General features: G+C 31.0%; 1 protein-coding gene across 1 annotated transcript; it reads left to right on the top strand.

Moving 5' to 3' along the window:
- The first annotated feature begins 11,121 nt into the window (after positions 1–11,121).
- Positions 11,122–14,056, top strand: LOC123916523 (protein NUCLEAR FUSION DEFECTIVE 4-like). Its single transcript, XM_045967993.1, has 3 exons — positions 11,122–11,641; positions 11,817–12,658; positions 13,246–14,056. The coding sequence occupies exons 1-3, from the start codon at positions 11,306–11,308 to the stop codon at positions 13,718–13,720; spliced, it is 1,653 nt and encodes a 550-aa protein (XP_045823949.1). The 5' UTR covers positions 11,122–11,305; the 3' UTR covers positions 13,721–14,056.
- The last annotated feature ends 902 nt before the right edge of the window (positions 14,057–14,958 follow it).

The following is a 14,958-nucleotide window of genomic DNA, read 5'->3' on the forward strand; positions in this document are numbered from 1 at the left end:
AGCACTGAATCATAATATCGAGCATTAGCAGACTTAGCAGCTGAAATAACCTGGGTAAGCTCCCTACTGCAGGAATTAAAACTGCCTCAACTAAGGAAACCAGTCTTGTGGTGTGACAATTTAAGCGCTAAAGCTCTAGCCTCAAACCCTGTGATGCATGCTCGATCAAAGCATATTGAAATTGATGTGCATTATATCAGAGATAAAGTGCTACAAAATGAAATCACCATAGCATATGTTCCATCTGCTGATAAAATTGCTGATTATTTAACCAAGGCTCTCACTCACTAAAGGTTCAATCGATTACGTGACAAACTTGGAGTGATCACCTCACCCACAAGTTTGAGGGGGAGTGTTAGAGAACAAGATCCCTAGTATTGTGCTATTGACATTCAATACCATATCATAAGAATAACAGTCATTCAATTGTAATTGATTTGCTCGTTATTTCCTTTCCATACTTGTATAGCAGTTACCAAATACTAAGATCAGTATTGATCACCAATTGTATATTTATATAGATATTGCTAATGTGAAATATAACCTTGATCATATAGTTTTCTTACTTTTCTAACTAAGTTGCCCTGTTTTTCTACATCTGATGGCTTTTTATAGTGGAACTGCATTTTTAAGTTGGCCCATCTGGCTACCTTACTTCACAGTTGGGTTTGTTGACACGTGTCCCACTAGTCCTCTGAGTCACCTCTGAGCTCTTCTCGCTTTCTCTAACTTAAGCCATAAACTCTCTGCCAATTCAATAGAGTCTGTAGCTTTCTCTGGTTTAAGCTAGAAACTCTCTGCCACTTCTTGCTTGTTTCTAGCTTTCTCTGGCTTTCTCTAGCCCAGCGAGCATCTTCAAGTTCAAACATTAATTCTTCATCAAAAAATTCAACTTTAATTACAAAAACTTTTTAAAATGATTGGGATTTATGATATACTAACCAAATTTGGATCAAAACATATATGTACAATTCTTTGGGACTTATATACATAAATCTTGCAAAACAAGTTAATAATTGTGTTAATTCAAAATGTAATTCAACTACTTTTTGACACTTATAAGAGTCCGTCCATGTGAGCATGTAATCTTTGGTGCCTTGTCAGTATCAAAGAAATTATTTACAACTTTCAATGTTAAATTTTTATACATAAGAAATATACTCAATTGTCTTTCGTTCAAAATGTTTTTAGAACATTTCATTTCAATAAATATAAATAATTTGATCCGAATAAAAATCAAATTCAACAAAATTCCCTTAAACATAACATTGTTACAAAGACGTCAAAAACATCGTGCTATAACGAGTCAAATTATTACTATTATTTTTCTTTTCATCAAAACACCAATCAATTTAAAATATCCAAGCTTCTTATAAAATAGTAATCTCTTCCACATTTGTTGCACTTGTGTAGTTCCTTTCAATCTCCCAAAAGCCAATTAAAGTAGAAGTAGATGGATGGCAGCGGCTTCCGTGGACCGTACATTTTTTTAATACCTAAAAATAAATAAATCATCCACACATGATAAACGATATTGGCCAATAATATCATGGAGATAAACATACTGACCAATCAATATCATGGATCTTGGATGCGGCAAATGACAATATCATATTTTTTTTTGACAACTAGTACATTAAATTCTTAAAACTATCAACATGTGCCTATTTTGCAATATTATTATGAGAGTAAAAAAAATAATAATAGTGTTTTTGGAGTATTTTTTAAAGATTAAATAGTAAAATTTTAAGAAAATACTAGCTGGACACCCGTGCGTCCGCACGGGAGTCGCGGCGTTGCCGCTCCTCACTTGCTAACATGAAATAATAATTTACTGGAAAGTAATTCAAAAGATAAAAAAATAAATAAGAAAGGATATAATTTTTGGTAAAAAAAAATAGAAAAGGAACAATGGTAAAACCATCACAAAAAAACCTCAGATATCCGTATTAGTATAATATGAATTTTGTTCAATAAAAATATATAAATATAGATAATGGAGAAATCATGAAAAAATAGGCTACCTTATTAATATATTAGTAAAAACATCGTCTTGTAAAAATAACCAAAAACTTATGTCTGTGTATTCAATATATGAGTATAAATATAGTCCCATAAAAATTATTAGAAAATAGGCAACCTTATTAATATGTTAGTGAAAATATAGGTCTCACAAAAATCATCAAAATAATTAGGTCACCGTATTAAATATTAAATATGAGTATAACCCGTAAAATTGTAAAAAAAAAATAGACAACATAAAAAATAAGTTTCCATGTTAATATATGAGTATAAATATAGGTTTCGCATATATTATAATAGAACATGCAAGCTTATTAATATGAGTAAAAAACATAGGTCCCACAAACATTACACAAAACATTAGGTCATTGTATTAACATATGAGTATAAATATAGATCTCACAAAAAATTGTAAAAAATTGGAAACTTTATTAATAAGAGTAAAAGCATATAGCCCTGCAGAAATCAGACAAAAGATTATATCCTTGTGTTAATATTTGAGTATAAATATATGTCATGTAGAAATTATGAAAGAATTGACAACCTTATTAATATATTAATAAAAAACATAGGTCTCGTAAAAATCAACAAAATAATTAGGTCCCTGTATTAATATATGATCTATTATAACCCATAAAATTATAAAAAATTAATTTTTTTTATTAAATTATGATTAAAAATATAAATCTTGTAGAAATTAAAAACAAAAAAGATTCTGGTATTAATATATGAGTATAAATATACGTGCTACATAAATTATTAAAGAACGAGAAACCTTATTAATAAGAAGAAAAATATAGGTCCCTCAGAATTCACACAAAAGATGATGTCATCGTATTAATATATGAGTATAACTCGTAAAATTAATAAAAATATATACAACTTTATTAATATATGAGTAAAAATATAAGGCCCGTAGATATAACCAAAAAAATTATGTTCCCATATTAATATGAATATAACCTATAAATTATTAAAAAAAATAGACAACATAATATATTAGTAAAACACAAGTTCCGTGAGACTAAATATAAATTCTGCATAATGTATTGGTCAATCTATTTCAAAAGAATGACCAATGTATTGATGACAAGTGAATTTTTTGTTCCGGTAAAATAAAAGGTAATTTATTTCTCAAAAAATTAATTTGTCCTTATATCAACAACAAAATATCTTCCAAAACAAAACTTCTAAAAAAATGTCATTTATTTTTTAACTTTGTATTTAATTTTTTTTTTTTAAACTAAAAGTATCATCCGCACAACCCTGCAGAGACCAATCCCCTCGAGATGACTAAGAATTCTTATTATTTTAGTCTCAACATTTTTTCGGGAGTTTTTCAATTATATTAGTAAAACACAAGTTCCGTGAGACTAAATATAAATTCTGCATAATGTATTGGTCAATCTATTTCAAAAGAATGACCAATATTCTCATATTAAATTAATTAAATATAGGACAAAACTTATAAACAGTTCCATAGGTATTGTTGATACTGTTCACCAATTAAAATGCGACACCTGAATTAATTTATTCGTCATTAATAATTTATTAAACTCCGTCAGTTCACCATTATCTAAAAATCTAAAAGTGAAACTGGGTTTTTAATTTTCACAGTTGTTATCAACATTGATTGTATCATTGAAAGTGAAATCAACAATAACAACAGTATAAACATGCCAATAACCCCCAACCATGGAGAGGCTTTGATGAAAGGCCAACAAAGTTAAAAAATCGTTTGAGTCCTCCCATTGTTAAGCCATAAGTTGGGAAGGTGAAAAAGGAACGGATGAATTGAAGGAAAGAGTAGTGGTGATCTCCATCGCTTTACTCTTCTCTTCCACTTGCTCGACGAAATTCTAATTGACAACGTGAATTTTATTAAAATTGAAATTAGTGATATGGAATAAATTAATCCATGTGTCATGTTTCAATTGGTCACGGTAAAAACCATTTCTATGGTTGTACAAAAAAAAAAAACAGTTTCTATGGAACTGTTTATAAGTTTTGTTCTTAAATATATTTAGTTGAATTAAAAATTAACTTAATTAAATATTGGCTTGAAGTCCATAAATGAATTTGATATTAAAAAAAAAATTCAAAAATATATGTGTAGACAAATATAAAATAAACGGACAAATATAACATTAATATGTTATTCTTTTTAAGTAATTAGTATTGCCGGCTTATTGATGAAAACTTTTCATATAAAACTTTTCAAAAAATAAAAAAACGGAAACATAAAATAAAAGGACAACTATTTTTGTTTTAAGTAAGATTAAAAAAAATATGTGTAGACAAATATAGCATTAATATTTTATTTTTTTACGTAATTAAAAAAATGGATTTGTAGATAAAAAGAAAAAAAAAATATGGGAGAAGAGGTAATTTAGATTAAAAAATAAATAAAAATAAAGTGATGTAATTTAATTTGGGTTACATACAAAAAATTGGATTTGTAGGTAAAAAGAAAAAAAAGTGTAATCTACCTATATTAACAAAAACGTGGCAAGATGGTCGATGCCCATTTAATAAATATGTATAGGATATATCGATGCCCAGTTAATAATTGATTTTTATTTACTAAAAAATTGAATTTGTATAAAGTGAGGTATTTGAATTTGGGTTACATACAAAAAATTGAATTTTTAGATAAAAAGAAAAAAAGCGTGAAAGAAGTAACAAATAAAGTGGAGTTTGTGGTTATAATTGGCCATTTAACTCATATTGATTATATGTTGGTTCCAAAAATATAACAAATTAATTTATATGGCTTAGTGGTAAATGTAATAAGAAGTGTAACTAAAAGGTTAAGGGTTCGAATCCTACTGAGAAATTTTTTTAGCATTTTTCTACTAACTTTTTTTTATAAAGACAAAAATTAGCCCTGAATTGATTATGTGTCAAAAAATGAATAAGGGGCAAATTGGGAATTTCATTAGTATCTTCTTTTCTTATATAGTAGATGTAAAATTAATACATTAAAAATGTTTAACTTTTTAAATAAATATTTTTTTAAAATTTGAATCCATAAAGAGTACCAAAGACCCGAAAAAAAATATAGAGAGGGAAACTATTAGTATTAACAATAATTGTCGATTTTTTTATAACGGGGCATAGGTACATATTTCTATGGTATTTTGAGATAATTAATATTTGTCGAAGAACACGTGGGTATATAAGGTATTTTTTTTTCTCATTTTAATTGAATTTTTCTCTATATAAATGCTAGATATTGAAACTTTTGACCCCTTGCTTAAAGAACTCAATCCATTTACCACTTGAATCAATTTACTATTGATATATTAATGATTATTTTACAAGAGTCATACGTGAGATTTGAATCAAGTTTCCGATGTTTTTTTATAGCAAAAAACCAATAATAACTTTAAAATATTCAAGTTTCTTGATGTTCTTATTAGTGATATATGTTAGACATTTTTGCGATTAATTTTGATATATAGTGTCGGTGTAAAAATATTTAATTATTGAGAAATCATAATAACTCTTATGTATAACTTTAAAATAGTTTAGTAATAAAAACCAACTTTTGGTTGAGCATGTAGATGGCCTGGGTTCAACTCTCAGTTTCTCCCACCCTTTATTTTCTTATAAAAAAAAACTTCAAAAATAGTTATAGCTACAATAAAATATTCTTTATAATCAAATAATTGGATTCAGTGAATGTGTAAAAAAACATGCGCACTAATGTGTATAAACTTTTTTTTTTGACTAAACTGATGTGTATAAATTAAATCTTAACATATTTTTATAAAATGTAAGCTGAACTACATTTTAATGACAGTCATTTAATCTCTCAAATTTATAAAATGACAACTCTTTTGGTTATGAAAATAACAATTGTGCATATAAAATAATAAAATAATCAGAGTTCGATATTATATAAAAAGTTTCACATGAAAAAATAATTTATGTTTTCAACTACGCCAAACCCACTCCAACTAGAGAAACGAGTTAACACCAACAAAACAATCAATTACGAACTTTATGCTTTGAACCTGTCATAGAGGCACATTTAAGAAGGTCATAAACAAGGGGTAGAAATCCCCAACATATCCTCAATAAACGACTAAATTGACTCGGACAAATTTATCAGAAAAAATATATTTGGCTTCACAATAAGAGCGATGAACCACGACCTCCCACTCTAACTCAATTAGCCTCTTAATCTTCGTGACGAGTGATCACTACTAGAAATTTGCTTTTTTTTCCTGCGGAAAAAAATCCGTAGGTATCCCAAGGATTTACCTGCGATTTTGGTCACTAAGAAGAAGTACCTGCGGATTTTGGATTTTCAGGAAAATCCGCAGGTATTTCCAAGGATTTTCCTGTTGTTTTCGTTACTAAGAAAACTTTCCTGCAGATCTGCAGCTTTCAGAAAAATCCGCAGGTATTCTTTAGGATTTTCAAGCGGATTTTGGTTTTTTTTTCCCTTAAAAATTTAAAATTTAAATTCTAATATCTAAAAATCTAATAAATATAAAATATTAAAAAAAAAAAAAACTCACGTACGAACAAAAACTCAGATCCTTACCAAGAAAAACAAAAACTCAGATCACACTATATCACTTTCGTCGATTCTACCTCTTATGCTACCATTACCAGAGATAGTAAAAGCCTTCACCACCACTATGGAGGACCGAGATTACATAACTTTAACGCGGGAAAGGCAGACTGCCTTTGGGCCAAGCCTGTCCTTTGGATCAATCAAGAGAACGAAATTATGCCACATGTACTTGTATTTATTTTGCTGTAAAACAGAGAAAAAAACTAAACATTTAGCATGAACTGTTCATCATCTTCAAGCTATTGTCCACCAAGCCACCAGCAACCTACTGTCCACCAAACCACCACCTGCCGTTGACCTGTGACAGAGTAGTTGTCGGCGGAAGATCTCCTTCACCAACCCAATCACCTCTACCACATCTAACCACTATTCACCCACACCAAAATTTCACTAATTTCACCATGGAAGATGTAAAAATACTAATTTCCTACTATATTCACCAGAACAATCACTGGTTGCATAGTTCAAATCTCAAAAGGTGTGGAAGGAAGTGCGTTAACCGACCGAGACTTCTGCATATTCAGAAGACAGCGGCGGCGTATCTAAGCAGAGATCAGCGTTGAGGAAGCATAAATTGTTGTCGATGGGGAGAAACATAGTTGATGGCGGCGCAATGGCAATGGAAGGAGGGAGGCACGACGGCGGTGGAAAGAGGAGCGAAAGAGACTTTTGTTTGTTTCGTCCAGATTTGTTTTAAAATATATTAAATATAAAATAAAAACATGTGGCGTGCTTGGGCGCACCCGATTGATTGAACGGACACAATTAACTCAAAGTTACTCTAACTTTCCCGGGTTAAAGTCACACAATCCCGGTCCCCACTATGGAATCAATATGCAACTTTCCCTGACTCCGCCACAAACAAATTACCTTGACCAATAAATTTGGAAAAATCTCTCAACCATATTCCCCAAACGAATTCTAGTTCTCGAAATTCTTCTATGGGCACAATCACAAATTAATTTTATTTAGGCGCACACACACATAAATCTAACAAATTAAAAGAAAATTAATATAGTCACATCAATCAATATCATTTTATGTGAATGTGCCTAACAATGAGATGTTAGGTTTGTGCCTAAGTTAGACTTTCTCCTCTTTTATAAATACTAAATCATTGCTCAGTTTCATATGCACATTATCTAAATCATAAAATTTCATTCTTACGATATTTATGAACTTGATATGTTTGTTAATAGTTATAATATCTTGTCTAACATGAAATAGTGTTTCAAATATTGCATGATGCACAAGTCATGAATAAGAATAGAGTTTTACAAAATTCACTTTAAATTAAAAGTTTATATCATGCATCTAGATCATTCATAATTTTTTTAAAAAAAAATTAAAATCATTTCATATATTATTGACTTTAATAATTTAATACGTTTCAATTTACTTTTAATCAAAACAAAACTTATTTTGGTAAGACTGTAAGTCATGTAATGCATTTAGCCTTTGAAAAAGAAATCCTAACATAAGTCCCGTACGTTGAATGAAGTTTTATATGACTTATAGGCGCAACATCGTATCTTATCATCATAAATTAAAAAACCAATCATCATAAGATATTTGCCGCAGGATCCATTTCCCATGTATAAAAAGCAAAATTCAAGTTTCCTTCCTCATGCATACTTATCAAAAAATAAATAGAGAAAGTGTCTTCCTCAAACCATATAAGTTGTCAATAATATGACTGTGTGCTTATCGCTATATGGACCCACAATGTACAAAGTTTATCACGTGCCTGATCTGATATCAAGTAGGACAGTCACAATGTATGGCTGTCTTTTACGGCCCAAATATGGATAAATGACAGTTGTTTTTTGTTTTCTCAACCTGACACTTATAAATCGTTTCATATTATCTTAGCTTAGCATAATAATAGCATGGAGTCACAATTATTGTTTGCATTTGCTGGCAGTGGGGATATATACTGACTTAGACTTAGTTTTCGACCAAAAAAAAAAAAAAAGACTTAGCCTTTCCAAAAGAAAAAAAATTATGTTTAACGTTATTTTCAGACTGTTTAGGGGTAACTATGAAGCATGAATATTTATTAGAGATGAAGATCCAGATTGTATACGATCAAACGAAACTATTACATAGTTGAGTGAAATTTTGAAAGTTAGAATTAGATACAGTCTAAATACACTAGAGTAATATATAAAATTTTATATATTAACGCTGGTAAAGAATGAGTCTTTGATCTTTCTTTATTAGTGCTAGTATATAGCCGCAAGTTTCATTTTTAGAAAATGAAGGTGAAATGTTTTATAAGTGAAATAACTCAATACCTAAAATTTTTGGTAAATATAAAATGTTTAACTCACTTTTTTGTAGTTGCTCTTTATCCAATAAATAAATTGATTCCTCACCTCCTCTCACAACCCAACAATATAATTTTGGCCGAGAAGTACTACATTGCTTAGAAGTTTTTGGGCTTAATGACATTGAACATGTTGGGATTCTTGGGAAGTCTCATAGTCACACCACATCTTTGACAAAAACCTTAAAGTATTAGGTTCGTAGATCACTTCGCGTATAAATTCAACATTCTACTTATTCATATATAGTCGATAAAAAACTTAACCACTCACATTTGAAATCAAAATTGACCCAATGACAACCATTATTCTTTGATTCGGTGACCATTAATTTATCAGGATTCATCACTTGAGTGCCTTAATCAAACCTATATATAGAACTTTATTTGGTTTATCTGAAAACACCAATTATCAAGACTTAAGCTCATGAAAGAGTTCATTCCAAAATATTTGTCAAAAAAGATGGGAGAGTCCCATGTGTAACTACAATATTGAATACTTTTATCTATTCAATATATGGATATCTTGATATATATATATAGGATGAATACGAATTTACGAATAAAAAGATAATTGTAGGTAGATTTTTTTCTAAATTAATATGTAATAGTCAATAAGTCAAAAGCTAGCATTTCTAAAAGTGTATAATCTTTTAGAGATGTGGACTTGAAGTCGGATCCGAACCGAGTAATTATTACAATTTTTTTACAATAAATAATTAATGCAAATGAAAATTTAGTCCACATAAGCTCACATAATGGTGAATGATTGAGAGTTGAGACCTTTATACATGTTTTTCTTAAGGTTTCATGTTTAAATTCTAGACTAGTGTAACGATGGACCATCTTTAAGTGGTATACTGTAGACTAGTGTTTAAAAGTATTATAAATTCTAACGATTTTCGATAATATTTTTGAAGATAAAAAATTATTAACTTATACTTTCAAACAACAATGTATATTCACGCTGAAATTTTAAATATTTTTAAAAATTAGTCAACGATGGACCAATTGTATGAGTAGTCCATCCATATTAAAAAATTTCCTAAATCCTATTGGTGTTATTTCTTGTATTTAACTAGAAACCTTAAATAACTGTAAAAAAAAAAAAACTACCATAGCTGGTGGTCTAGTCCACTGTTGTGTCTGGGCCTTGTATGATTTTACTTTGATTTGTATCTCTCTGACTCTCTTGTATTTTTATAGTCTACCTCGGTACGTCTTGTGCTGGGGAGACGGTTTGTGTTAATATATATATCATTTTAGCTTCTTCAAAAAAAAAATTGTAAAAAAAAAATACTAGAAACTTTAAATAGAAACTTATTAATAAATAATGAAATCAATATGTTTTATATTAGTCGGTCTTTAAACAAAACACAAAATCTTAATCTTAAATAAAAAAATAATTGAAAACTTACAAATCTACTTAAGCATACAATTAACTTCAAGAAATTATCAAGTGGTAGTAGAGATGGAGTTTGTTGCCGCGACAAGCAGACCTACTAAACAATTAGTCAAATATCAACTTGTGAGAGACATACATACTACTACAAATTGGTACGGTCCGTCCACGATCCCATCTTACTCATGGGCCCACTCAAAAATACCGACAAAAATGACGACTCTTTTTTTCTCAAGGAGAATATTAACGTCTGCGCATGTGCCTTAAGGACACATGTTAAGGAAGCAAAAATAGAAATTTTTAAATCCTAATTTTTATATTTTAACTTTTGAAGCATTAAACTTTTTTGTATCATTAAATGTTGAGTTTTTTTATTGTGATATCTTAACATTATTCCCCTAAGGACACATGTTAACAATCCTTTTTTTATTTACTCCTTTTTCATTATTTTTGTACAAATAAAAAGAAATCTTTATTAAACTCATATATTCTCTTTATATATAGTAAGTATAGATTACTTCAAAATATAAAATATTGTCTATATAATTATAAATTTTAAAATAAATTTATTATATTTAATAATTTAAATAGTGTAGTATTAGTTATTTTGTTCAATTTTTTCTTTTTTAAAAAATCCTTAAAACCAGTCAAGAAAAATAAAAAGAATTCTTTAAAAAAAAAAGTGTACAATAAAATAAAATAAAATAAAAGTGTACAACACTATTTTTCTCCGCACGCGTTTCTTTCCTCTAATTATCTTATTTTATTATTATATTATTTTTATTTTTTTTGGTCGAGTCTTATTTTATTATCTTAACTTTTAAAAAAATCTCCACAGTACAGAAGAAGCAACACTGTTTTATTTTTCAATTGTCAAGTGGTTGAAGAAAACAAAAGATTATAAATATTAAACAGGTGCGTCTATCAAAATACACACCACATTAAAAATTCTGTTAACTAAAAATCAATGGGAATAATCTCCGATACCCCTTCAGTTTCCACCGCCACAAAATGGCTCGGTTTTATTGCCGCTATTTGGATTCAATCCATCTCCGGCAACAACTACACATTCTCAAACTACTCCGACGCTCTCAAATCTCTCATGCACCTCACCCAATTACAGCTCAACAATCTCTCCGTCGCTAAAGACGTCGGTAAAGCTTTCGGCATCCTCGCCGGTCTTGCCTCCGACCGTTTACCCACTTGGGCCATTCTCCTCATTGGTTCCTTTGAAGGTCTTGTCGGTTATGGTGTTCAATGGCTTGTAGTTGGTCAAATCATTCAACCCCTTCCTTACTGGCAGGTACTTTCCCAAACAAAACCCAACATTGCTCATTGATATTCGATGAATCTTAATTTCTTTATATTTAAGACCGGTGGAATATATTCAGATAGATATATCAGTTATTCAATGAACTTTAACCATGTTTTTTTTGCCAAAATTACTTCTGATTATGAATTTGTTTGTGGTGTTATAGATGTGTGTGTTTTTGTGTATGGGAGGGAACAGTACAACATGGATGAACACAGCGGTTTTAGTGACATGCATAAGAAACTTCCGGCGAAACAGAGGACCAGTTTCAGGGATTCTTAAAGGCTATGTTGGTTTAAGCACTGCAATTTTCACGAATCTTTGTTCTGCTTTAGTAGCAGATGACCCTGCTTTTTTTCTTCTAACACTTGCTGTTGCACCTTTCATCGTTTGTCTCACCGGAGTATTTTTCCTCCGTGAAGTTCCCGTTGCTAAAATTGCCACCGCCGCAGAAGATAACGAAGAAGGGAAGTATTTCGGTATCTGTAACGCCGTTGCCGTTGTTCTCGCCGTTTATCTTTTAGCTTATGGTTTTGTACCTAATGCTAATACATTAGTATCACGTGTTTTCGTTGCGGTTTTGTTAGTTCTATTGGCGTCACCGTTAGGGATTCCGGTATATGCATATTTCAAGGGAAGAAATTCGGGTCGGGTCGGAGGTGATGTTGAGGGTCAGCGGGTACGTGAACCTTTGATTCAAAATGGTGAAAAGGAAAGTGAGACGGTGGTGGATGCGGTGGTGGCGGAGACGGAAGTGGTTGTTGTTAAGGGACAACCGGTGATTGGAGAAGAACATACGATAATTGAAGTGATGAAGAGTTTGGATTTTTGGATCTTGTTTGTTTCGTTTCTATGTGGAGTTGGAACGGGTTTAGCAGTGATGAATAATATGGGTCAAATCGGGTTGGCTCTCGGGTATACGGATGTATCCTTATTTGTTTCGTTAACTAGTATTTGGGGATTTTTTGGAAGGATCGTATCTGGTTCCGTTTCAGAGCATTTCATCAAGTAAGTACTAGTATCCTTTATTCTTTTTTTGGCTTAACCTTTTAATTCTTGTTTTAGTATTTAATAATAATGATTAGCCTTTTATGTAAAGCGGTTAATAAATATATCCAACTAACTACTACGATAATTGAAAATGATTGAATTAATTATATATTTATGTTTCTTTACCATATTGAGTATAAAGATTGGTGACATTGTAACAACTCAATTTACTTATTGGATTGGTTAAGTGAAGTTTCGTGGAATTGACAACATATTTGTAGATCTCAATCTTATAACTTTCTGAGTAAGTTGGAATAGAATTGGGTGCATTGAATTAGGAATATACTAGTAGTTGAGTTGCGGTTGACTTTATTGGTTTGCCAATTATGGTCAAATTTGGTGTAAAGTAAAATATGTACTTTTAAGTTAGTTGGCTTGTTGCAACTTGCAATGCTAATTCCTAAATATACGTCCTCATGTTTTGTGTGATCCATTGTAGTAAGACAAAATAATGATTAGTTTTAAATTATGATGACTACTCTTGTTTGTTCATCAATTAGGAATTGTCTATGATGTTTTTTTACTTACAATTTTCTTGTTAACAGGAAATCTGCAACACCTAGACCTCTTTGGAATGCAATATCTCAAATTCTAATGGCTGTGGGCTACATACTTCTAGCCCTGGCTATGCCCGGTTCACTATACATCGGTTCTGTTATCGTTGGCATCTGTTATGGAGTGCGTCTTGCCGTCACAGTCCCAACAGCCTCCGAGTTATTTGGACTCAAATACTATGGTCTCATATACAATATTCTCATCCTCAATCTTCCACTTGGATCTTTCCTCTTTTCTGGGCTACTTGCCGGCATACTCTACGATATGGAAGCAACCACAACAGAAGGAGGCGGTAACACATGCGTTGGAGGTCATTGTTATAGGCTAGTGTTTATAGTCATGGCTGGAGCATGTGTTGTTGGATTCTTCTTAGACATTTTATTGGCAATTAGAACCAAGAGTCTCTACAACAAGATTTGCATGAGTAAGAAATCAAAGAAATCCTCAGTGACATCAAGTAGCTAGCCAATGATCCTCAATGGAGCTGTTCACGTATAGGACAATTCTGGGATTGATGACATTTTTGGTCAGTGATATCCCAAATTGCATCCCACTTTAGCACTCAAATAGTTCATTCAATTTTTGAAAATAAAGCCGGGTTGTTAGTTTATAATTCCATTATGAAATGTAAGCATTTACCGGTAAATTGCAAGGATTAGTATTAGTATGATATATAATTTTTTTCAATAGGCTATTCAATATTTGTGGTTCTTTTTTATTCTGTGGATTGATCTGGAAATGTAACTGTCAGTTGTAAGTTATTTTGTCAAATTCTTTAATGAGTGTTGTTTTGTTTGGTAAGTGACTATTGTCCCAAAATTTAATGATGTAAGCATTGAATTTATTTATTTTTATTTACAATGGATGATGGATCTGATGATCGAACTCAGAACCTCTAGCATACTACCTAAATTTCTTATCATAACCTCTAACATACTACATAAATCTCTCATCATTAAACAAAACCTAATGGCTTGTTTGTACTAGTATTTTTAGTACGGACTAATAAGTTTGATAAAAAGATGCAGCAGGAAAATTTAATGAATGAAAGAAAGAAATAAAGATATTAGAAAGCGATTTGTGGAGAAAAGTATGTGGGAACAGACTTGTCTTGTAGGATAAGAGAGCCAACAATTGGATATTTTCTCTCCCAACCCTCCTCAATTCTTTTCTACCCCCCAAAAATCCAAGTTTGCCCGTTGCGGTTTGAAACATTTTTGCCAAAAAACTTTGGTTCGTATTCACCGAATCCAAATATTAAACCATTTCGGTAACTGCAAACCGAACTTTAGCGTTTTCGGTACACAAAAAACAAACGTCAGCTTGTTCGGTATCTGCGAACCGAAATGTCATAGATTTCGGTACGTTGGTCGCCGGAATTAGGTCATTTTCGGTAGAATTTTACCAAAATAATTGTTTCGGTACCTGCGAACCGAAATGTCCCAGATTTCGGTAAGTTGTTACCGAAATTTATCAGCATGTCAGCTTATTTTGGTTCGTATAAACCGCAGTACCCCAGGGGCAAAAACGGAAATTCAGAGGGTAGAAAAGAATTGAGGGGGGTTGGGAGAGAAAACATCCAACAATTGTATTGTAGGATAAGAGAGCCAACAAGAATTTAATGATGTTAAACGAGCCACGTAACAGATAAATGTGTTGGTCTGCTAAAGTTTTCTTGATGTATTTATTTCACTATCCGTTAG

This window comes from Trifolium pratense, linkage group LG3 (genome assembly GCF_020283565.1).
Source record: "Trifolium pratense cultivar HEN17-A07 linkage group LG3, ARS_RC_1.1, whole genome shotgun sequence".
NCBI lineage: Eukaryota > Viridiplantae > Streptophyta > Magnoliopsida > Fabales > Fabaceae > Trifolium > Trifolium pratense.